The sequence below is a fragment of the Pristiophorus japonicus genome, chromosome 8 (assembly GCF_044704955.1).
Source record: "Pristiophorus japonicus isolate sPriJap1 chromosome 8, sPriJap1.hap1, whole genome shotgun sequence".
Taxonomy (NCBI): Eukaryota; Metazoa; Chordata; class Chondrichthyes; family Pristiophoridae; genus Pristiophorus; species Pristiophorus japonicus.
Genome location: NC_091984.1, coordinates 184,137,151 through 184,160,696, shown reverse-complemented (window position 1 = coordinate 184,160,696; position 23,546 = coordinate 184,137,151). Strand labels below are relative to the sequence as shown.

Sequence of the window (23,546 nt, the reverse complement as noted above, 5' to 3'; positions counted from 1 at the left end):
TATTTACTTTAAGTACAGTCAGCCTTTCTAATATCTCTTTATCAATTTTTATCCTATCAAATGTCACCACTATATCCTCCTTCACTATGTTTATGGCACCATCTTCTTCCTTGGAGAAGACAGATGCAAAATAATTGTTTAGTACCTCAGCCATACCCTCTGCCTCCATGCATAGGTCTCCTTTTTGGTTCCGAATCGGCCCTACCCCTCTTCTTACTACCCTTTTACTATTTATATACCTATAGAAGACTTTTATGTTGGCTGCCATTCTATTCTCATACACTCTCTTTGCCCCTCTTATTTTCTTTTTCACTTCTCCTCTGACCTTTCCATATATCACCTGATTCTCAGATGTATTTGCAACCTCCTACCTTACTTCATCTAATCCTATCACAATATCCTTTCTTCCTCAAGTCATCATCATAAGCAGTCCCTCGAAACGAGGATGACATGCTTCCACGCCAAAAAAAAAGGATGAGTTCACCGGTGTTTCGAATGAAGAACCTGAACTACATCCTGAAGGGTGGAAGATGCCTGTGCGTGGATTTTTTTAACGTGGAGTGACCGTTGCACACCAGCCACCACACGGGCTTGACAGAGCTAGGTCTTGGTCCCGTGGCAAGGATTACCCAAGACAACTGGAGACCTGCTCTGCTGCACGGACCTAGTGCGCACACATATCGCAGTGTGGGCTGGCCCGTGCTGCCATTGGGCCCCGGCCCCGAACTCACACCTTCCCTGGGCCCCGATCACATCCCTCCACAGTCTCTCACAGCTCCTTCGCCCCGACCTCGTTACTCCTGCTGTATCTGCCCAGGCTCCAATCACCGACCTGGACCTTGCTGACGTCACTCTTCACAGCCGTCGCCTTCCTGCACCAGCTCGCACTGTACCTTGTAGTGGTCTCCACGCTGTCCATGGCTGCTGCTCGCCGCTCCAAGTACTGATATAACCTCTGCTTAAATACATCTATACTACTCCTTGTGGTAGCGAGTTCCACATTCGAAACCACTCTCTGGGTAAAGAGGTTTCTCCTGAATTCCTTATTGGATTTATTAGTGACTATCTTATATTTATGGCCCTTAGTTTTGGTCTCCTCTGCAAGTAGAATCATTTTCTCTATGTCTACCGTATTAAACACCTTCATAATTTAAAAAAACCTCTCTCTATCAGGTCACCCCTCAGTCTTCTCTTTTCTAGAGAAGCGACCTAGCCTGTTTAGTCTGCCACACAACTATTGTCACTCATCACTGCCAGGAAACAGTTCCCTCAAACATTGTGCAAACTTTTGTTTTCAGTGATTGCTTTTCATTCACCTTCATCCCTTCACGCTCACTTTTACTAAATAGCATTTTATATTTCTTTCATTCTGTTGTTTCACACTCAACAAGTCCATGACAATCATAAAATCATAGAAAAGTATGGCACAAAGAGTCCGTTTGGCCCATTGTGTCTGTGCCGGCATAGGTGTGTCATCACCCCCAAGCGATGTGTAATGCCAGGCAATTTTATTGCAGCATCTTTTATTTTTATTTGTTCACACTGGCAAGGCCAGCATTTATTGCCCATCCCTAATTGCCCTTAAGAAGGTGGAGGTGAGCTGCCTGCTTGAACCACTGCAGTCCTTGTGGTGAAGGTACACCCCAGTGCTGTTAGGGAGGGAGTCCCAGGATATTGACCCAGCGACTATGAAGGAGCGGCGATATAGTTCCAAGTCAGGATTGTGTGTGACTTGGAGGGTAACTTGGAGGTGGTGGTGCTCCCTTGTGTCTGCTGCCCTTGTCCTTCGAGGTGGTAAAGATTGCGGATTTGGGAGGTGCTTTTATAGAAGCCTTGACGAGTTGCTGCAGTGCATGGTGCGCTGGTGGTGGAAGAAGTGAATGGATAAGGTGGTGGATGGAGTGTCAATCAAGTGGGCTGCTTTGTCCTGGATGATGTCGAGTTTTTTGAGTGTTTTTGGTGCTGCATTCATCCAGGCAAATGGAGAGTATTCCATCACACTCCTGACTTGTGCCTTGTAGATGGTGGAAAGGCTTTTGAGACACTCACCGCAGAATACCCAGCCTCTGACCTCTCTTCTTGGAGATAGAAACAGAGTTAACGTTTCAGGCCAATAACCTTCCATCGATGAAAAATCACTGGCCTGAAACGTTAACCCTACATTTCTTTCTCCAAAGAGGCTGCCTGACCTGTTGAGTGTTTCCAGCATTTTCTGCTTTTATTTCAGATTTCCAGCATTCCCAGTATTTTGCTTTTGCTCCCACCTTCAAATCAGTCCGTTCCACCACTCATGTGGCTGGCCAGGTTCAGATCCAGTGACGGAGTCTTAAAGGGAACTCTCTGCAGCTGAGGAGGAAGAAGGGGAGAAAAAGCAGAACAGCCAGGTGCCAGATTTATTGTGATGATATTATAGGCAACATTTCTCCATGTAGTGAAACATTTCAATGCAAATTGCACTATTGTGTTCAGCATTTGGGCGTAAAGGAGAAAGAGGTTTTCAATAAAACCAATGTCTTTTTCCATGTAGCATCCAAATATATCAAGGTTACACTGTAGGGGGTCACATATATACAAATGTTTATATCACACTTAAAAAATAATGTATAAGGAAAAGGAAAAACATCATTTCTAATCTACTGATACAATTCCACAGCAATAGAAAATAGCTTCCAATTGATTTCAAGGTCCACACTTAGCAATTATATAAAAGAATGAAAACCATCTACCACCTAGAAGGACAAGGGCAGCCAATGCATAGGAACACCACCAGCTCCAAGTTCTGCTCAAGTCACACACCTTCCTGACGTAGAAATATATCACCGTTCCTTCATCATCGCTGGGGCTATAACTGGAGGACTGTACCAAAATATAGGAAGGCATAAATAAGTTTGTAGAGTAGTATGATAATTGGCAAATTAAATTCAATACAACAAATTGTGGGGTGGTTCATTTTGGTAAAAGAAATAAGGAGGCCACTTTTTTCTTGAATGGTAAGAAACTAGATGGAGTAGAGGAGCAAAAAGATCTGGGATACAGCTACATAAATCACTAAAAGTAACCACACAAGTTGATAAGGCTGTAACGAGTGCAAACAAAGTAATGGGGTGCGTTTCTAGAGAAAAAAAGAATTGAAAAGCCAGGAGATATAGAACTGTAAAGGATATTGCAGCATTAGAAAAATTGCAGAAAAGATCTACAAGCATGCTACCAGAATTGAATGGAAGCAACTATCAGGAAAGATTGAGCAGGTTGGGACTCTTTTTTTCTGGAAATGAGAACACTAAGAAGAGACATATAGAGGTCTTTAAAATTATGAAGGGGTTTGATAGGTTAGATGTGGCAAAATTACTTCCAGTTGTGGGTGAGTCCAGAACAAGAGGGCATAAATATAAGATGTCCATGAAGAGATTAAATGAAAGAATTTAGGAGGACTTACTTTATACAGAGTGGTTAATGTGTGGAACTCACTGCCACATGGGATGATTGAAGCAGAGATCATTGATGCATTTTAGGGGAGACTTGATGCAGACATGAGAGGGAGAAGGGAATAGAGGGATATGGAGGACAGGGTGGGAAAAGGTAATTAGAGTGGAAGGAATCTTGTGTGGAATATAAACACAGGCATAGACCAGTTGGACCAAATGGCATGTTTCTGTATTGTAGATTCTATGTAATTCCAGGTAATTTCCTAGTCATTCCTCTTTATTTTACTTTTATTTCTTTATTTTTAGCCAACTGTGCTTTTATGGCAGTCATTTCATGCTGACTTCCTCTGAGTTTTTCCTAAAGCCAATCATGTGGCCCCTTGTTAAAGATGTACAACCAATAAAACCAGTAACTTACCAAGACAGTTTAAATGAACCTTAACAAATTAGATTAATATCCTATTTCCGGTGGTGATGATGCACACCAGTCCCTCTGGCGTCCGGGTTTATGTGAATCACTACCTTGGCCCCCATGAAAGTGCCGATGCCGGGTTGAAATAATGAGTCAAATTTGTCCAGGATCTGTGAGCATGATGCTCGCTCCACAGAGGAAATTGCATTGACATCGTCCCATTTCCAGTTCATGACAGCAAGCCAACTCCTCCCCAGTAGTGCGGGACCGTCCAGAGTGGCAACCTGTTCTCCGAATCTTTGTGGGTCACGACTACTGTGGCGCTGCCTAGCACCGGAATGATCTGCTTTGTGTAAGTCCGTAGCTGTGCGTCAATCGGCGATAATTTTGGCCTCCTGGCCTTGGACGCCCACAACTTTTCGAACTGTTTGATACCCATCAGGGACTGGCTGGCCCCTGTATCTAGCTCCATTGATACTGGGATGCCATTGAGGAGCACTTTCATCATTATCGGTGGCGTCCTAGTGTATGAACTGTATACGTGCTCCACATGAACTCGCTGAACTTCAGCTTCCAGCGATTTCCCCCAGCGTTCATTTCTGCAGGTATTTTGCTCATCTCTGCAAACTCCGGCTGAGTGTGTGCCTCCATGCCTCCAACATGAGCTGCTGTTGGAAACAAAAGGTCCCTTGCCAGTCGATCATCCCTGACTGCCCCCGTGACTGTCCTTGAGTGCGCCATTAACAGGTATTGATGGCCCCATTACTGGCCGCATTGTCCCTTGCAATGGCGTGAATCGCTGTTCAACTTGCCATTGTCTCTTTCGAACTCCCCCTCTGGGTTTGACTACATGTTGGGGCATGCCCGACTGCCCTTGTCTGCCGGGAGAACTGTGAGCTGCTTTAACAATGTTGAATCTCTGTCCCAACCATTCCTTAACACAGTACCTCTCGTCTGTTCTGCTAGTGGCCATGCTCGCGTGGTTTAAATCCCAGTTTCTCGTCGCCATTGATACGTCCTTACTATACAGTATAAAAGCACACGAGGCCCATGCTTGAGAAAAGGTCAGTCTGTGATCTGTCCTTTATTTCTTAGCACTCAAGTGATGAAGGTAGGTGGAGCTTCCCCTTTTATACCTGAAGGTCCAGGTTAGGAGTGTCTCCCACCTAGTGGTCATTGTTCTCACAGTGTACAACTTAGGTCAGATGATACATGGGTTACAATGCTGGTTGAATACATGACAGTCTCCATGATAAATGTGGACATAGGAATTTCTAATGAGAAAAGTGGATACAAAAGGTGATAAAAATGTGACAATAGGAAGTAAGGTTTTGTAGACAGGAAATGCATGCAAACATAATGATTTTTTAAATATATAATTGATGGTTGCTTGATCAAAAGATCAGGCCCTAAGTCAAATGGATGAGTGAGCTGATCATTTTGTTGTCTAACAAGTATTAAGAGAGCTGGTTCCACAGTGGTCAATCAATGGGTGTTATGAGTTTGGATCTTCTGTACATACCTTCTCAGGTTCAGTGGTATTAGTCACTCCCATAAGCTCTGCAATCCTGCCACATCCAGTCATGAATGGTGGTGGACAATTAAACAACTAACAGGAGGAGGAGGCTCCATGAACATTCCCATCCTCAATGATGGTGGAGCCCAGCATGTGAGTGCAAAATGCAAGGCTGAAGCATTTGCAACTATCTTCAGTCAGAAGTGCTGAGTGGATGATCAACATGAGCCTCCTCCTGAGGTCCCCACCATCACAGAAGCCAATCTTCAGCCAATTCGATCCACTCCACCTGACACCAAGAAATGGCTGAGCGCACTGGATACAACAAAAGCTATGGGCCCTGACAACATCCCGGCTGAAGGCTCCAGAACTAGCCACGCTTCTAGCCAAGCTGTTCCAATACAGCTACAACACTGGCATCTACCCAACAATGTAGAAAATTGCCCAGGTATGTCCTGTCCACAAAAAGCAGGAAAAATCCAATTTGACCAATTACCGCTCCATTAATCTACTCTCAATCATCAACAAAGTGATGGAAGGTGTCATCAACAGTGCTACCAAGCGGCAATTACTCATCCATAAGCTGCTCACCGATGCTCAGTTTGGGTTCCACCAGGACCACTTGGCTCCAGACCTCACTACAGCCTTGATCCAAACATGGACAAAAGAGCAGAATTCCAGAGGTGAGGTGAGAGTGACTGCCCTTGACATCAATGCAGCATTTGACCGAGTGTGGCATCAAGAATCCTGAGAAAACTGAAGTCAATCAGGGGAAAAACTCTCCACTGGCTGGAGTCATACCTAGCACAAAGGAAGATGGTTGTTGGAGGCCAATCATCTCAACCCCAGGATATCGCTGCAGGAGTTCCTCAGGGCAGTGCCCTAGGCCCCAACTATCTTCAGCTACTGCATCAATTACCTTCCCTCCATTATAAGGTCAGAAGTGGGGTTCACTGATGATTGCACAGTGCTCAATGCCATTCACAACTGCTCAGATAATGAAGCAGTCCATGCCCGAATGCAGCAAGACCTGGATGACATTCAGGCTTGGCCTGATAAGTAGCAAGTAAGATTTGTACCACACAAGTGCCAGGCAATGACTATCTCCAACAAGCAAGAGTCTAACCATCGGTCCTTGACATTCAATGGCATTACAATCGCCGAATCCCCCACCATCAACATCCTGGGGGTCACCATTGACCAGAAAGTTAACTGGACGAACCACATAAATAATGTAGCTACAAGAGAATGTCAGAGGCTGGGTATTCTGCAGCGAGTGTGTCACCTCCTGACTCCCCAAAGCCTTTCCACCATCTACAAGGCACAAGTCAGGAGTGTGATGGAATACTCTCCACTTGCCTGAATGAGTGCAGCTCCAACAACACTCAAGAAGCGCGACACTATCCAGGACAAAGCAGCCCGCTTGATTGGCACCCCATCCACCACCTTAAACATTAACTCTCTCCACCACTGACGCAACGTGTCCGCAGTGTATACCATCTAGAAGATGCTACAGCTACTCGCCATGGTTTCTTTGGCAGCACCTCATAAACCCGCGACCTCTACCACCTAGAACAAGGGCAGCAGGCGCATGGGAACAACATCACTTGCAAGTTCCCCTCCAAGACTTGGAAGTATATTGCCATTCCTTCATCGTCGCTGGGTCCAAGTCCTGGAACTACCTCCCTAACAGCACTGTAGGAGTACCTTCATCATAAGGTCTGCAGCGGTTCAAGAAGGCAGTTCACCATCACCTTCTCAAGGTCAATTAGGGATGGGCAATAAATGCAGGCCTTGCCAGCGATGCCCACATCCGAGGAACAATTTTTTTTAAAGTCAGAGGCTGAGTATTTTCCGGTGAGTAACCCAAAGCCTTACCACCATCTACAAGGCAGTCAGGATAGTGATGGAATACTCTCTACTTTCATGGATGAGTGCAGCTCCAACACTCAAGAAGCTCAAGACCATCCAGGAAAAAGCAGCCTGCTTGATTGGCACCCCATCCAACACCTTAAACATTCACTCCCTCCACCACCGGTGTACCGTGTCTGCAGTACCATCTACAAGATGTTTCGACAGCACCTCCCAAACCCGCAACCTCTACCACCCAGGACAAGGGCAGCAGGTGCATGGGAACACCTCTACGTTATCCTCCAAATCAGACACTATCCTGACTCAGAAATATATCGCTGTTCCTTCATTGTTACTGGGTCAAAATCCTGGAACTCCCTCCCTAACAGCATTGGGGGAGCACCTTCACCACGTGGACTGCAGAGGTTCAAGAAGGCAGCTCACCACCATCTTCTCAAGGGCAATTAGGGAAGGGGCAACAAATGCTGGCCTTGCCAGGAACACGCACATCCTGTGAATGAATAAAAGAAATCTAGATGGTGGAAAGGCTTTGAGGAGTCACTCACTGCAGAATACCCAGCCTCTGAACTGCTCTTGTAGCCACAGTATTTCTGTGGCTGGCCCAGTTAAGATTCTGGTCAATGGCGACCCCCCTGGATGTTGATGGTGGGGGATTCAGTGATGCTAATGCCATTGAATGTCAAGGGGCAGTGGTTAGACTCTCGCTTGCAGATAGTCATTGCCTGGCGCTTGTGTAGCGTGAATGTCATTTGCCCAAGCCTGAATGTTGTCCAGGTCTTGCTGCATGCAAGCATGGACTGCTTCATTATCTGTTTCAGTTAATGACTATCAATTGTTAATGGAATTATAGGGACAGTTAAAAAAAGGGTCTATTTGTACTGCACTTTTTTTGAGACACAGGTGTCTGTCCAGCCCTTTTTTGACCAACAGGCAACAAGCTCCATTCGCCTCCTGGCCAAATCATTCCATGCACATGGTGCCAGAAGCAGGACCTGAGCCTCCGACTCTCTTTCCCCACCCCCGGCCGGCCTGGGCCCAATGGCGGCAGGAGGAGGCGGAGGGCGATGTGCTTAGGCCCGATGGTGGCAGGAGAAAGTATGGTCACCATTACATTGGAGAATAATTTTTAAGCCAATTATTTTTTCTGGCTACTGTTTTAATAACCCTTCCTTCCTCCTTGTAAGCTGGCACCTTAACTCAATTTGGGATCTGTGCAAAATGGTACTTAAATCTGCATCTGCCCCATGCCGTTAATGTGCCATTCACTCCTTTAACCATACCCTTTCAGGTAGCAGCAAAGCGATACCACAGCCTATGTATTTTGCATAACCATTAGGTTATTTTGGTTGGAGATGGGGAATAGAAACTACGGATTAGCACATCGAGGTTTATTAAGTCCTTTCAGCTCAGACTAGATACAACCATGAAAGATAGGCAAGAAGGGAAAGGAGGTGGGGTAGCTCTGTTAATAAAAGATGATATCATGGGAGTTGTGAGGGATGATATTGGCTCTAATGAACAAAATGTTGAATCATTGTGGGTGGAGATTAGAGATAGTAAGGGGTAAAAGTCACTGGTCGGCATAGTTTATAGGCCCCCAAATAATAACTTCACGGTGGGGCGGGCAATAATCAAGGGAATAATGGAGGCATGTGAAAAAGGAACGGCAGTAGTCATGGGGGATTTTAACCTACATATCGATTGGTCAAATCAAATCGCACGGGGTAGCCTGGAGGAGGAATTCATAGAATGCATACGGGATTGTTTCTTAGAACAGTATGTAACAGAACCTACAAGGGAGCAAGCCATCTTAGATCTGGTCCTGTGTAATGAGACAGGAAAAATAAACGATCTCCTAGTAAAAGATCCTCTCGGAATGAGTGATCACAATATGGTTGAATTTGTAATACAGATTGAGGATGAGGAAGTTGTGTCAGAAACGAGCGTACTATGCTTAAACAAAGGGGACTACAGTGGGATGAGGGCAGAGTTGGCTAAAGTAGACTGGAAACAAGGACTAAACGGTGGCACAATTGAGGAACAGTGGAGGATTTTTAAGGAGCTCTTTCATAGTGCGCAACAAAAATATATTCCAGTGAAAAAGAAGGGCGGCAAGAGAAGGGATAACCAGCCGTGGATAACCAAGGAAATAAAGGAAAGTATCAAATCAAAGACCAATGCGTATAAGGTGGCCAAGGTTAGTGGGAAACTAGAGGATTGGGAAAATTTTAAGCAACAGCAAAGAATGACTAAAAAAGCAATAAAGAAAGGGAAGATAGATTACGAAGGTAAACTTGCACAAAACATAAAAACAGATAGTAAAAGCTTTTACAGATATATAAAACGGAAAAGAGTGACTAAAGTAAATGTTGGTCCCTTAGAAGATGAAAAGGGGGATTTAATAATGGGAAATGTGGAAATGGCTGAGACCTTAAACAATTATTTTGCTTCCGTCTTCACAGTGGAAGACACAAAAACAATGCCAAAATTTGCATGCCACAGGAATGGGACTGAAGGTAGACAAGTCCCCTGGTCCTGATGAAATGCATCCCAGGGTATTAAAAGAGATGGCGGAAATTATAGCAGATGCATTCGTTGTAATCTACCAAAATTTTCTGGACTCTGGGGAGGTACCAGCGGATTGGAAAGCAGCTAATGTAACGCCTGTTTAAAAAAGGGGGCAGGCAAAAGGCAGGTAACTATAGGCCGGTTAGTTTAACATCTGTAGTGGGGAAAATGCTTAAAACTATTAAGGAAGAAATAGCGGGACATCTAGATAGGAATAGTGCAATCAAGCAGACGCAGCATAGATTCATGAACGGGAAATCATGTTTAACTAATTTACTGGAATTCTTTGAGGATATAACGAGCATGGTGGATAGAGGTGTACCGATGGATGTGTTGTATTTAGATTTCCAAAAGGCATTCGATAAGGTGCCACACAAAAGGTTACTGCAGAAGATAAAGGTATGCAGAGTCAGTGGAAATGTATTAGCATGGATAGAGAATTGGCTGGCGAACAGAAAGCAGAGAGTCGGGATAAATGGGTCCTTTTCCGGTTGGAAATCAGTGGTTAGTGGTGTGCCATAGGGATCAGTGCTGGGACCACAACTGTTTACAATATACATAGATGACCTAGAAGAGGGGACAGAGTGTAGTGCAACAAAATTAGCAGATGATACTAAGATTAGTGGGAAAGCAGGTTGTGTAGAGGACTCAGAGAGGCTGCAAGGAGATTTGGATAGGTTAAGCGAATGGGCTAAGGTTTGGCAGATGGAATACAGCGTTGGAAAATGTGAGGTCATCCACCTTGGGGGCGGGGGGGGGGGGGGGGAGAAAAAAAACAGTAAAAGGGAATATTATTTGAATGGGGAGAAATTAAAACATGCTGCGGTGCAGAGGGACCTGGGGGTCCTTGTGCATGAAACTCTTTTGGAGTTTACCTGTAACACATAAACATTAAATGGTGCCACCCGACCTGGATGACACACCAGATATTTACAAGGCCCATTTTTTTTCTTTTTTGTGTTTTTTTTTTGTGTTTTTCTTTTTTTTTGGGCACTAAAATCAAAATTTTTTTTCTCCTCCAGTGCCCCCTATAAAAGGGGAGGGGGACACTAAAAGCACCGGCAATTAAAACAAATTAAACTTTAAAACGTAAAATCAAATTAAAATTTGGTTGCCGGGCGTGATGATGCACTCCAGTCCCTCCGGTGCCCACCTCTTGCGGAAGGCCGCGAGCGTACCGGTGGACACCGCGTGCTCCATCTCCAAGGATCCTTGTGCATGAAACTCTTTTTGGAGTTTATCTGTAAAACATAAATTATTAAAGCGTGCCACCCGACCTGGATGACACACCAGACATTTACAAGGCCTTTTTTTTTCTTTTCGGGCACTAAAATCACATTTTTTTCCCCAGTGCCCCCTATAAAAGGGAAGGGGGACACTAAAAGCACCGGCAATTAAAACAAATTAAACTTTAAAACGTAAAATCAAATTAAAATTTGGAAGGCCGCGAGCGTACCGGTGGACACCGCGTGCTCCATCTCCAAGGATTCTTGTGCATGAAACTCTTTTAGAGTCTACCTGCAAAACATAAAACATTTATTCGTGCCATCCGACCTGGATGACACACCAGACATTTACAAGGCCCTTTTTTTCTTTTTCTTTTTTTCTTTTTTTTTGTTTTTCTTTTTTTTGGTTTTTTTTGGGCACTAAAATCAAATTTTTTTTTTTCCTTTTTCCAGTGTCCCCTATAAAAGGGGAGGGGGACACTAAAAGCAACGGCAATTAAAACAAATTAAACTTTAAAACGTAAAATCAAATTAAAATTTGGTTGCCGGGCGTGATGATGCACTCCAGTCCCTCCTTGTGCATGAAACTCTTTTTTTTGAGTTTATCTGTGAAACAAAAAACATTAAACCGTGCCACCCGCCCTGGATGACACAGCAGACATTTACAAGGCCCCTTTTTTTTTCTTTTTTTGGTTTTTTTTTTGGGGCACTAAAAATCAAATTTTTTCCAGTGCCCCCTATAAAAGGGGAGTGGGACACTAAAAGCACCGGCAATTAAAACAAATTAAACTTTAAAACGTAAAATCAAATTAAAATTTGGTTGCCGGGCATGATGATGCACTCCAGTCCCTCCTTGTGCATGAAACTCTTTTTGAGTTTACCTGAAAAAAAACATAAACATTAAACCGTGCCACCCGCCCTGGATGACACAGCAGACATTTTCAAGGCCCTTTTTTTCTTTGTGTTTTTCTTTTTTGTTTTTTTTTGGGCGCTAAAATCACATTTTTTCCAGTGCCCCCTATAAAAGGGGAGGGGGACACTAAAAGCACCGGCAATTAAAACAAATTAAACTTTAAAACGTAAAATCAAATTAAAATTTGGTTGCCGGGCATGATGATGCACTCCAGTCCCTCCTTGTGCATGAAACTCTTTTTATGAGTTTACCTGAAAAAAAACAAACATTAAACCGTGCCACCCGCCCTGGATGACACAGCAGACATTTTCAAGGCCCCTTTTTTTTCCCTCCTTTTTTTGTGGTTTTTTTTTTCTTTTTTCTTTTGGTTTTTTTTTGGGCGCTAAAATCAAATTTTTCCAAGTGCCCCCTATAAAAGGGGAGGGGGACACTAAAAGCACCGGCAATTAAAACAAATTAAACTTTAAAACGTAAAATCAAATTAAAATTTGGTTGCCGGGCGTGATGATGCACTCCAGTCCCACCGGTGCCCACCTCTCGCGGAAGGCCGCGAGCGTACCGGTGGACACCGCGTGCTCCATCTCCAAGGATCCTTGTGCATGAATCCCAAAAAAAAGGTTAGTTTGCAGGTGCAGCAGGTAATCAGGAAGGCGAATGGAATGTTGGCCTTCATTGCGAGAGGGATGGAGTACAAAAAAGCAGGGAGGTCTTGCTGAACTGTATAAGGTATTGGTAAGGCCGCACCTGGCGTACTGCGTGCAGTTTTGGTCACCTTACTTAAGGAAGGATATACTAGCTTTGGAAGGGATACAGAGACGATTCACTAGGCTGATTTCAGAAATGAGGGGGTTACCTTATGATGATAGAGTAGACTAGGTCTTTACTCGTTGGAGTTCAGAAGGATGAGGGGTGATCTTATAGAAACATTTAAAATCATGAAAGGGATAGACAAGATAGAGGCAGAGAGGTTGTTTCCACTGGTCGGGGAGTCTAGAACTAGGGGGCACAGCCTCAAAATACGGAGGAGCCAATTTAAAACCGAGTTGAGAAAGAATTTCTTCTCCCAGAGGGTTGTGAATCTGTGGAATTCTCTGCCCAAGGAAGCAGTTGAGGCTGGCTCATTGAATGTTTTCAAGTCAAAGAATGATAGATTTTTAACCAATAAGGGAATTAAGGGTTATGGGGAGAGGGCGGGTAAGTGGAGCTGAGTCCACGACCAGATCAGCCATGATCTTATTGAATGGCGGAGCAGGCTCGGGGGGCTAGATGGCCTACTCCTGTTCCTAATTCTTATGTTCTTATGATAATTTCTGCTTTGAGCTATGAGCTATCTCTCCCTCTACTTTGCAAGTCCACAGCACAAGAATGTTGATAATTTAGCCCTAATTAGCAAACTGTCTCTGGTTTTGTGCATGTAGTTAAATTATCACACTGGTGCAATAAGGATGTGCTTCTGCAGCTACAGTAGACCTGCCTGTGCCATACATGGCCTAGCAATGCCCAACAGGGCAATAAGAGATGTACTCTACGCCCATTACATCTGACCCAGGACTATTTCAGGTTAGAAGGGAGATAACTGCTCTGCAGGCACTTATTGGAACAGTGCGGAAACTCCAATTTATCATTCAAAACAGAACCCATCAGCTTATGCCTCTGTCACTCCCTGGCATAAAAACTAAGTATACTACAACTGTCCTATGCAGGCTTAAAAGTGAAGTGTTGAGATCACATGGATCAAAACTAAAATATACACTAAAGTTTTGAAAATTAACCTATATGAACAGTATACTTGTTAGTGATCTGGAAACCAGCAAGAAGTCTATATATCTAGATCAAAAATCAAACTCAGACTTAATTTCCCAGCAGGTAAAATGACACACGAGAACTAGTTAACTGTTCAAAAGGCATATGGCAAATCAATCAGTCTCACTTACTAATTTTTTGCCCAGTTACAATCCCAAGCAACATCCTGTCCAAATGCCACCCTGAAGAATCTCAGTGCATTATGGAGTGATATTTGCTCTGTGCCTACTATTTCCCACAGTAAGTTCACAATTGACAAGTGGAGGCCAGGTACTTCTCTACAGGAAACAGAAAGCTATATGGAAGTTATATGATGACAGTCCAGTTTTAATTGAGCCCTTTTACTTGCTTTATGCAAGGATGGTCCCCACCTACTACCATCATTCCCTTGCTGGAGTTAGAGAGCAAACAGCAACAAATCCCAGCTCTGAACATTCCCCAGTGTGTGCCCCAGCTGTGAATGGAAGCCAAGATGCACAAGGAGAAGCTGGCTTTATTCTCCACCTCCATTACAAAATGCGAGGCTCAAAAGCAATGCATAAACCAGTCACCAAGTCAGAAGCTTCATGGTAGATTATTTCCCTATACTTTTAGCAGCTAGCTTTCCTCCAATTATTCATTCAATAATCACAACCCATCAGATCCAACAGCCCAATCTTACTCCACAAAAAGCAGCAGACACGGGCAATTTTCCACAATGTATTTATTATGGTGTTACCTCATTAAAGGTGAACACTTGCTTCATAATTTTGAAATAATACACACCACATTTACATAACTGTTAGGCTTGAAAGAATGGTCCATCAACTCAGGGCCAGTCTTCTCTCCTCCAACATTTCAGTGTTCCTCCTCACCTTCGTAGCCCGTGGGCAGGGGATTAGTATGGGGATTGTGGAAGAGACTGCGCCTCCCATCACCCCAAGGGAATGGCTGTAGATTGAATGGTAAAAATGTACATTAGTAACACGGTTCCAGAATGAACACAAACTAACTTCAATTTTAAATGTCATTATAATGGCGCCCCCTCCTCTCATCTTCAAAGACAGCATAATGTAGTGAAATCTTTGCAATATGACAATAAGCAAACTACTACATACACGATTTCAAGAATGTTGTGCAACACTGACACAGCAACCTGTAGAACTGCTCAAAAATGAGTGACTGGTAGCATTAGCCTTGGACTGACGACCCAGATAGTGACCCAAGTACACTCTGAAGCCTGCCACTAGGATTGGATCGGGATCTACCCTTCCTCAGGTGTGGAAACAGCAAACCTCTGCTTCACGCTTGATCTGGGGGCACAGCTGAGATAGGGAACTCATATGGAGGGCCATGGCACAACAGCTCATTCCACTGTGCCACAGCCCACAAACCCCAGAACGTTTACCCATTACATACTCGACTCAAAAGATTGGCAGCTCAAGTTTTCTTCAGTTTTGTGTGGCGAGATACTGAAATTAAGAAACTACAATCACTCCTCTACGGGTAGTGGGCTGTCAGCTATTTAACTGGAATGTGCTCCACAGTCTGGGAACAAGGATACATTTAGTTCTGACAGTTTCCCCTCAATCAAGGTGCATCATTCCCTATTCTCGCCCCTTCCCCCAAATCCCACCTCCTCCCCCATAGGTCCAATTCTCCACCTAACAGATGACAAAACTCACCCAGAAGAGAGAAATTCAACTTTCCAGTTGGGTGTCAAGTGAATCGCTCGAGTTACTAGGCCTGAATTCACTTGCCAATTTCTCAAATAGTAATTGGATATAACGATTCCCCAAAAGGTCAATACCAGCTGAGGAAGAGTAGATTACAATCCAATTGAGAGAGTGGAGAGAAAGTAAGTGCAGAACTCAAGTTTATTGTCACTTGATTGAAGACTGAAAGACTTGTAATCCTATGCCACCCATTCAGTAATCATATTGAACTTAAGCAGGAGATGATGTAGGAACTCATGGTAGTGGGTTCTCAGGTGGTTATGAATTCCACCATTCTTCCACATAATATTGCATTACACAAGTCAGATTACACTAGTTGGATCAAAGGAACTGCTTATACTAGATCTTTGACCATTCACCACGAGACAAGTGTTTAGGTTTCCCCAAGAGACTATGAAAGGCCCAGGATAACTAAAGGATTCACAATGACACCTGCTCCAATAACTACTTAATACCATAGGTGCGAGTAGATTACTTGTTCATCAATGTTTTCACACAACATACAGGATTTTCTTCTTCAGGTGATGTCATGTAATACAGAATCTGACTTATTTGGTCATAAAGTAGTGCTGCCAATTTTGACTTGATACTTTGCAGTTGAGTATTTGGTGTACATGCATAATCCATTTCTTTATAAACAGTACAAAATTCCCTCACTATTGACAATCCTTTAAAGTTGATACAGTACTCACTTTGCTCCTGATACGAAGGTGCTCATAAGGAACAAACTCTGCCTGCTCATGGGTGTGATGTTGCGCCTTCAGGTAGCAGTTCAACATACAGACACTTACGCCAGGAACAGCAATAACAAAGGTCAGGATCTTCCAAGTGCGTGCTGGTGAAAACAAATGAATACAAGCTACAGCAAAATGTACTTGGACACAATATCCAACCTTTTACACATTGAGGCCATGTTTCCCCGACAATGAGGCCACGTTTCCCCTACAACCGTAGTGCCATTACAAAGAAATGATAATTTGCAGCGTTGATCCAGAGCCAAACTGACGAGACGCTGAGACACTGCATGCAGTACAATGTTAAACATTGCCAATGGACCCCTCAGGTTTTGATTTAAAATGTTTAGAGTGGGGACACCTGCCCATATTATAAACATTTTTTTTATTAGTGGAAGAGGAACTCTGCACAGAACTCTCACCTGGGCAGGATAACTGGAGTACCAGCCCACCAGTGTAACCAGGGCACTGCCTCGCTGGAACACATATTGCGGCTACTGGTCCGAGTGCAGTACCTGCTCTATAAACAGCGTAAGATTGAGATCTGTTGAGGGTTTGTGCAATAAGAAACTAAAGAAGCTGAAACTCTAAAGATGATCACATTTGGGGTATACTAAATGGTACAGATAAACCTAAAACAGCTGAGAACTTCTGGATTCAGATCTGACGAGAGGTCATGGAATTTTCAAAAACAGTTGGATGCTATAATGGGAATTAGAGTATAAAAAGGAGTTTGATTGGCAAGTGGCAGATGAAAATTGGCAAAAAGCCAGTTTGCAATACTGTGTCAAGGTACCTAACCGAGATCATTCTTTCCAATTATAGCCATCCTCATCTCGAGTCCCAAGAACTCTGAAAAGCCTCATTGCATTAGGATTGTAACCTCTGTACCACAGGGAGGTGAAGACCAAGTGTAACCCCCCTGATGTAACCAAAGTCAGGAGACGCCAGGTCCATATGAACTAGTACCACGCATGACTAGAGATAAAATTAAAATATTTTAATTATTCTGACCATAATCTTGAGCACACTCATGCAACCTTACATGAAACCCTTGAGCTACTGCCCCCTGCAGAATACGCCATTCTTAGCATTGATAAAATAACCTAAAGTAAACCTCGAAAACGACTCCCCATAGAAGAAATTCACATTTTGAGATTTGGGGGAAAGTACCCGACCACCATTATAGCTGCGGGAGCCGAGATCAGCAATTGTGTATAATAACAAGCCCCGCCAGTCCAGCCCGCGGTCACAGGCCGATGCGGCTCCTACTATCCGGGAACGGATTGCCGGCAGAGCTCGGCAGCGCCCGCCTGGTCCTCCCGAACCAAGGGGCGGCCCGGGAAAGGGCAGCGGCTGCATGCCGCTCGGCATCGCCCCTCCAGCGGCGCCGGGATCGCCACGGCTGGGAGCCGGGGTATCAGCAGCCGCTCCTGGGGCGATCCACTGCAGAGGTCTCGGGGAGGGAGGGACTGGGCCGCATCGACAAGGTCACAGTCACTTCCCTCAGAACCCGCCTCAGCCCAGGCCCCTCCTCACACACAACACCCTCAGCCCCTGGGGCCATGTAAGCACCTTCCCCCCCCCCCCCCGGGCCATGCTCACCCGCCTGGTGCTCCTCCGCACCGGCCGCAGCCGACAGCTGCCGAGCGGCGCTGAAGCTCCTGCGGAAAACCCGAGCCCACACCGCCGCCATCTTGTGTGCGGGAATGCAGTGCGCAGGCGCGAGGCGAGCCGGCTAACCGCCCGCCAGGGGCCAAAGGTCACAGGAACACAAAGTTCATTAACAAATATATATTAGGCCCAGGGAAGGCTTCTCTATCCAGCAGCAGTGTCCTTTGTGAGGTGGGTTTAATTTTGGATCAGTTTGCGTGGTTTGAACGTGCGTATTGACGATTCTGACCGACTCCGCCTCCCCGTGCCTCTCACCGGAACCGGAAGTAGAGCTCCATCAGTCCGAGCAAGTTGTTCCTCAATTGACCACGGGTTGTTCCACCGAGCTGCTGATCCTCCGGACCTGGATTGGGTCTGTGATGGATCCTGTCAAGGATCAAGGTCTGCATGTCGTCGTGGAGTAGGCGGAGGATGGCGACAAACTTTTGGGTTAGCTGACACGGAGGAGGACGCTCCATAGTCCCTCGCGGTTAACAGTGTCAAAGGCCTTTGTAAGGTCAAAGAAGGCCATGCACAACAGTTGGTGCTGTTCTCTGCAGTTCTCTTGCAGTTGTCGCGTGGTAAAGATCGTATCCGCTGTACCGTGTAGTGAACGGAGTCTGCAGTGACTCCGAGCTCCTCAGTCACAGGGAGAAGACGGTTGAGGAGGATTCTAGCGACGACTTTCCCAGTGGCCGACAACAGGGAGATTCCTCTGTCATTGCCGCAGTCGGACTTGTCCCCTTTTTTAAAGATGGTCACGATTACTGCATCTCTAAGATCTCCCGGCATGCTCTCCTCCTTCCAGATGAGAGAGACGAGGTCATGCATTCGTGCCAATAGTGCTTCTCCGCCATACTTTAGTGCCTCAGCGAGGATTCCGTCTGCTCCCGATGTCTTGTTGTTCTTGAGCTGACGGATGGCCTTTTCTACCTCATGCAGGGCTGGGGTTTTGCTGAGATGGTGGCGGATAGCATGCTGCGGAATGGAGTCGAGGACACTCTTGTCAGAGGTAGAGTCTCGATTAAGGAGATCTTCGAAGTGCTCCTTCCAGTGGGTCCTGACTGCCTCGGTGTCCTTGATGAGTGTCTTCCCGTTCTTGGCCAGCAGTGGGGTGAGGCCTTGGGTGCTTGGGCCGTAGGTGGACTTGACGTCCGGACCAGGGTCAAGCAGGGCTGCGTCATTGTGCCAACCCTCTTCTCGATCTTCCTCGCTGTAATGCTGCACCTCACGCTCAACAAGCTCCCCACTGGACTGGAAGTAAACTATAGAACCAGTGGAAACCTGTTCAACCTTCATCGCCTCCAGGCTAGATCCAAGACCATCCCATCCTCTGTCCTCGAACTACAGTACGCAGACAACACTTGCGTCTGCGCACATTCAGAGGCTGAATTCCAAGTCATCATCCACGTTGTCACTGAGGCGTACGAAAGCATAGGCCTGACACTAAACATCCGTAAAACAAAGGTCCTCCACCAGCCTGACCCCGCCACACAGCACTGCCCCCCAGTCATCAAGAACCATGGCGCGACCTTGGACAAAGTGGACCACTTTCCATACCTCAGGAGCCTATTATCAGCAAAGGCAGACAACGACGACTAGGTTCAACACTGCCTCCAGTGCGTCAGCGCAGCCTTCGGTCGACTGAGGAAGAGAGTGTTTGAAGATCAGGCCCTCAAATCTGGCACCAAGCTTATGGTCTACAGGGCTGTAGTGATACCTGCCCTCCTGTATGGCTCAGAGATGTGGACCATATATAGTAGACACCTCAAATTGCTGGAGAAATACCACCAACGATGTCTCCGCAAGATTCTGTAAATCCCCTGGGAGGACAGACGCACCAACATCAGGGTTCTCGATCAGGCCAACATCCCCAGCATCGAAGCACTGACCACACTTGACTGGCTCCATTGGGCGGGCCACATTGTTTGCATGCCCGACACAAGACTCCCAAAGCAAACGCTCTACTCGGAACTCCTACACGGCAAGCGAGCCCCAGGTGGGCAGAGGAAACGTTTCAAGGACACCCTCAAAGCCTCCTTGATAAAGTGCAACATCCCCACCAACACCTGGGAGTCCCTGGCCAAAGACCGCCCAAAGAGGAGGAAGAACATCCGGGAGGGGGCTGAGCACCTCGAGTCTCGTCGCCGAGAGCATGCAGAAATCAAGTGCAGGCAGCGGAAGGAGCGTGCGGTAAACCAGACTCCTCACTCATCCTTTCCTCCAACGACTGTCTGTCCCACCTGTGACAGAGACTGTAATTCCCGTACTGGACTGCTCAGTCATCTGAGAACTCACTTTCAGAGTGGAAACATGTCTTTCTCGATTTTGAGGGACTGCCTGTGATGATGATCCTTTGACTGACCGAGCTGCTGATCCTCTGACCGACCTCATCAATGGCGGAGTGTATCAACAACCTGGTGTTCCACAATGAAGACCTGGATAGGGAGCGCATGTATGCGGCGTTCCTGCACTATTCCTCAGTAAAGCGGTTTGGAGAATTGCCAGCAGATGTACAGGCTCTCTATGACGAGTTCACGGAGCATGCTGCGAAGAAAATGGCCAAGAATCACAGGCACGTGGATGACGTGAGCATTGAGCAGCAGGATGCTGATGTAGTCACTGTGAGCTTCGAGTTCAAGGAGTATGATGGTCACAGTCTAAGGATAAGGGGTAAGCCATTTAGGACCGAGATGAGCAGGAATTTCTTCACCCAGAGAGTGGTGAACTTGTGGAATTCTCTACCACAGGAAGTTGTTGAGGCCAATTCACTAAATCTATTCAAAAAGGAGTTAGATGTAGTCCTTACTACTAGGGGGATCAAGGGGTATGGCGAGAAAGCAGGAATGGGGTACTGAAGTTGCATGTTCAGCCATGAACTCATTGAATGGCGGTGCAGGTTCGAAGGGCCAAATGGCCTACTCCTGCACCTATTTTCTATGTTTCTCTATACGTGATGGGCAAGTTACCTGTAGCTGCACTTTCTGCCTACCTTTCTTGCTCCCTTGTAAGCATGCAGTTGTAGTTCAGCGGCATTTGGGCCTGCCTCTGGGGAGACTTGCCAGTTATCAAGAACTTTCTTGCAAGCAGTCACAAACGCTGGTGTGGTCATGATGGAAGCCTGCCAACACCCACTCAACGGCGCTGAAAACGCAGGCGTCATCCTGCGCATTGCAACTCCTGATGACCATCCTGACCAGTAGTGGAAGGACCGTTTCACACTAATTTTAGTCTGGCTCTGGAAAAATATTCGTATGTTGGAGCAAGGAGAGGAATCTTGGGTGCTAAGGACTGCTGAGCCAAGCTGCAACTCATTAAACCTCATGGCAGTTCCAGCTGCCATTGCTGACTCTGCCACCGCCCTTTCCCCCCCCCCTTCAGTGTATGTCATGAGGAGGATGTCACCACCACGCCACCAGTCGTGCCTGACCAAGCTCCTAACCTCTCACCTCCAGCAGCTGGCACTATGGACTCCAGCAATGCATGGCAGCTCACCGCTCAGCTCCGCAAACCCGGGCAGCCCTCGCAGCAGTCTGTCTCCTGGGACAAAGGGGTCTAAAGGCTTTGGACATGTCAACAGGAGGAAATGGCCACAAGGACATGACCCGGCCCGCTGCTGCTTTTGTCACCTAGCCATCCGCCCAGCCACCTGCACACCGAGCTCCAGGTTTTATAGGTGCGATGTAGGCACGGGTACACACAGCGGTTTCACCGTTGTTGCTTCCCTCCCGATATATATATTTGAGCGACGCTCATGGTAATCATGTTTGGAAAGTTTTGTACAATACATCTTGATTGTCTTTTATTGTCAATAAATGTCATTACATTTTTTACATTATTTTCGTGTCTTTTGGGTCAGTGGCTATTGGTAGCTACTAGGGCTTTTGGGTTAGCTTTCGAAAAGCAACGAACTTCGGCTGGGGGAGGGATGTACTTGCGCTGGGGTAAGGGACTTCGGCTGGAACTTGGTGCCTTTTGGGGAGATCTATCCTCTCTGGCTTCTGAAGTCAACATGGATCGAATTAAAAAAATTGAAAAATCAGTTAGAACTTGGGCTGGGTGGTTCCAGTTACACATTCCAGAGAAACTTCAGGGTGTGGCTTATCCGCCAAGGGGACCAATCAGCAATAGGTCATGTGATAATGGAGAGCCAATCAGAGACAAGGTGACCATTTTGGCAGTACAAATAAATGCATCCTTTAATGTGCGGAATGAGGAGGGGGCAGGGCATCCCAGGCCTCAGCAGAAAGAGGGACTTGCATTTATATAGCGCCTTTCACTGCCACCGGATGTCTCAAAGCACTTTATAGCCAATGAAGTACTTTTTGAAGTGTAGTCACTGTTGTAAGAAGGAGCAACAACAATGGGGAATGTCCACCACATTTGTTGCACTTCTGCCCTCCCCCTCCTCCCACAGTCACGATAGGGTTCCTCTTGTCCACACCTTCCACCTCGCCAGCCTCCACATTCAATGGATCATCCTCTGTCATTTCCGTCACCTCCAGCGCGACACTGCCAACAAACACATATTTCCCTCCCCTCCCCTTTCAGCATTCCGAAGGGGACCGCTCCCTCCTCGACACCCTGGTCCACTCCTCAATCACCCCCCCAGCATACACTCCCCTCCCACGGCACCTTTCCGTACAAGCGCAGGAGATGCAACACCTGCCTTTTTTTCTTTTACCTCCCTCCCCATCTTCCAGGGCCACAAACACTCGTTCCAGATGCAACAGCAATTTACTTGTACTTTTTTCACATTAGTGTGCTGTGCTCAAGATGCGGTCTCCTCTGCATTGGGGAGACTAAACGCAGAAAGGTTGATCACTTTACTGAACACATCCGTTCAGTCTTTTACCTTGACCCCGAGCTTCCAGTCGCTTTTAATTTTAATTCTCCATCCCACTCCAACTCTGACCCCTCTGTCCTCGGCTCCCTACACTGTTGCAATGAAGTTCAATGGACAGCACCTCATCTTTCGATTAGCCAGTTTACAACCTTCCGGTTCAACAATTTCAGATCACTGCATCTATTTTTTTGGACAGTATGTGCTGGCAATGATTCAGCTGTTGCTATTTACAGCTCCTCTTGACCCATCTTTTGTTTCTTCACTTGTCCCATTACCACTCCCTTTTGCCTTGCACCATCATCCCTTTTGTCATTTAATTACAGTTGCTTTCCACCCGGTCACAGACCTTCCATTTTGTTCTTTCCTCCCCGTCCACCTTTCTTTGCCTTTGTACTTGCTTAAAAACTGTTACATCTTGTAAGATTTAGGATCACAGATCATACACAGATACCCAAAGGGTCTTAGGAGTTATAAGCCATTTTATTAAAAAAGCGATCGTTCAAATATAGTCCAACACAGCACACAATTAGGATAAATATAGCAGACATATGACCATGACCAGTCCCGATCAGACAGACGGCTGGTTGTACGAACAGTTCTGAAAAAAACATAAGAAAAAGGAACAGGAGTAGGCCATATGGCCCCTCGAGCCTGTTCTGCCATTCAATAAGATCATGGCTGATCTGATCAGGGACTCAGCTCCACTTCCCTGCCTGCTCCCCATAACCCTTTATCCCCTTATTGTTTAAGAAACTGCCTATTTCTGTCTTAAATTTATTCAATGTCCCAGCTTCCACAGCTCTCTGAGGCAGCGAATTCCACAGATTTACAGCCCTCTTGAGAGAAGAAATTTCTCCTCATCT

At 45.9% G+C, this 23,546-nt stretch overlaps 1 protein-coding gene across 1 annotated transcript; it reads right to left on the bottom strand.

Moving 5' to 3' along the window:
* Window positions 1-14,421: 14,421 nt before the first annotated feature.
* On the bottom strand, window positions 14,422-17,909 carry LOC139268866 (cytochrome c oxidase subunit 6A, mitochondrial-like). Its single transcript, XM_070887658.1, has 3 exons — window positions 17,790-17,909; window positions 16,143-16,285; window positions 14,422-14,665 (listed from the first exon to the last, which is right to left on the bottom strand). Exons 1-3 carry the CDS (start codon window positions 17,878-17,880, stop codon window positions 14,573-14,575), a joined length of 327 nt encoding a protein of 108 aa, XP_070743759.1. The 5' UTR covers window positions 17,881-17,909; the 3' UTR covers window positions 14,422-14,572.
* Window positions 17,910-23,546: the final 5,637 nt, after the last annotated feature.

Bases quoted from the DNA above. Each gene is read 5' to 3' on its own strand.
- LOC139268866 (XM_070887658.1), bottom strand. From the start codon at position 17,880: ATGGCGGCGGTGTGGGCTCGGGTTTTCCGCAGGAGCTTCAGCGCCGCT. The intron at 16,286-17,789 runs GTGAGCATGGCC...TGTTTTCACCAG, and splicing joins TGCGGAGGAGCACCAGGCGG to CACGCACTTGGAAGATCCTG. The intron at 14,666-16,142 runs GTGAGTACTGTA...TTCAATCTACAG, and splicing joins ACCTTCGTATCAGGAGCAAA to CCATTCCCTTGGGGTGATGG.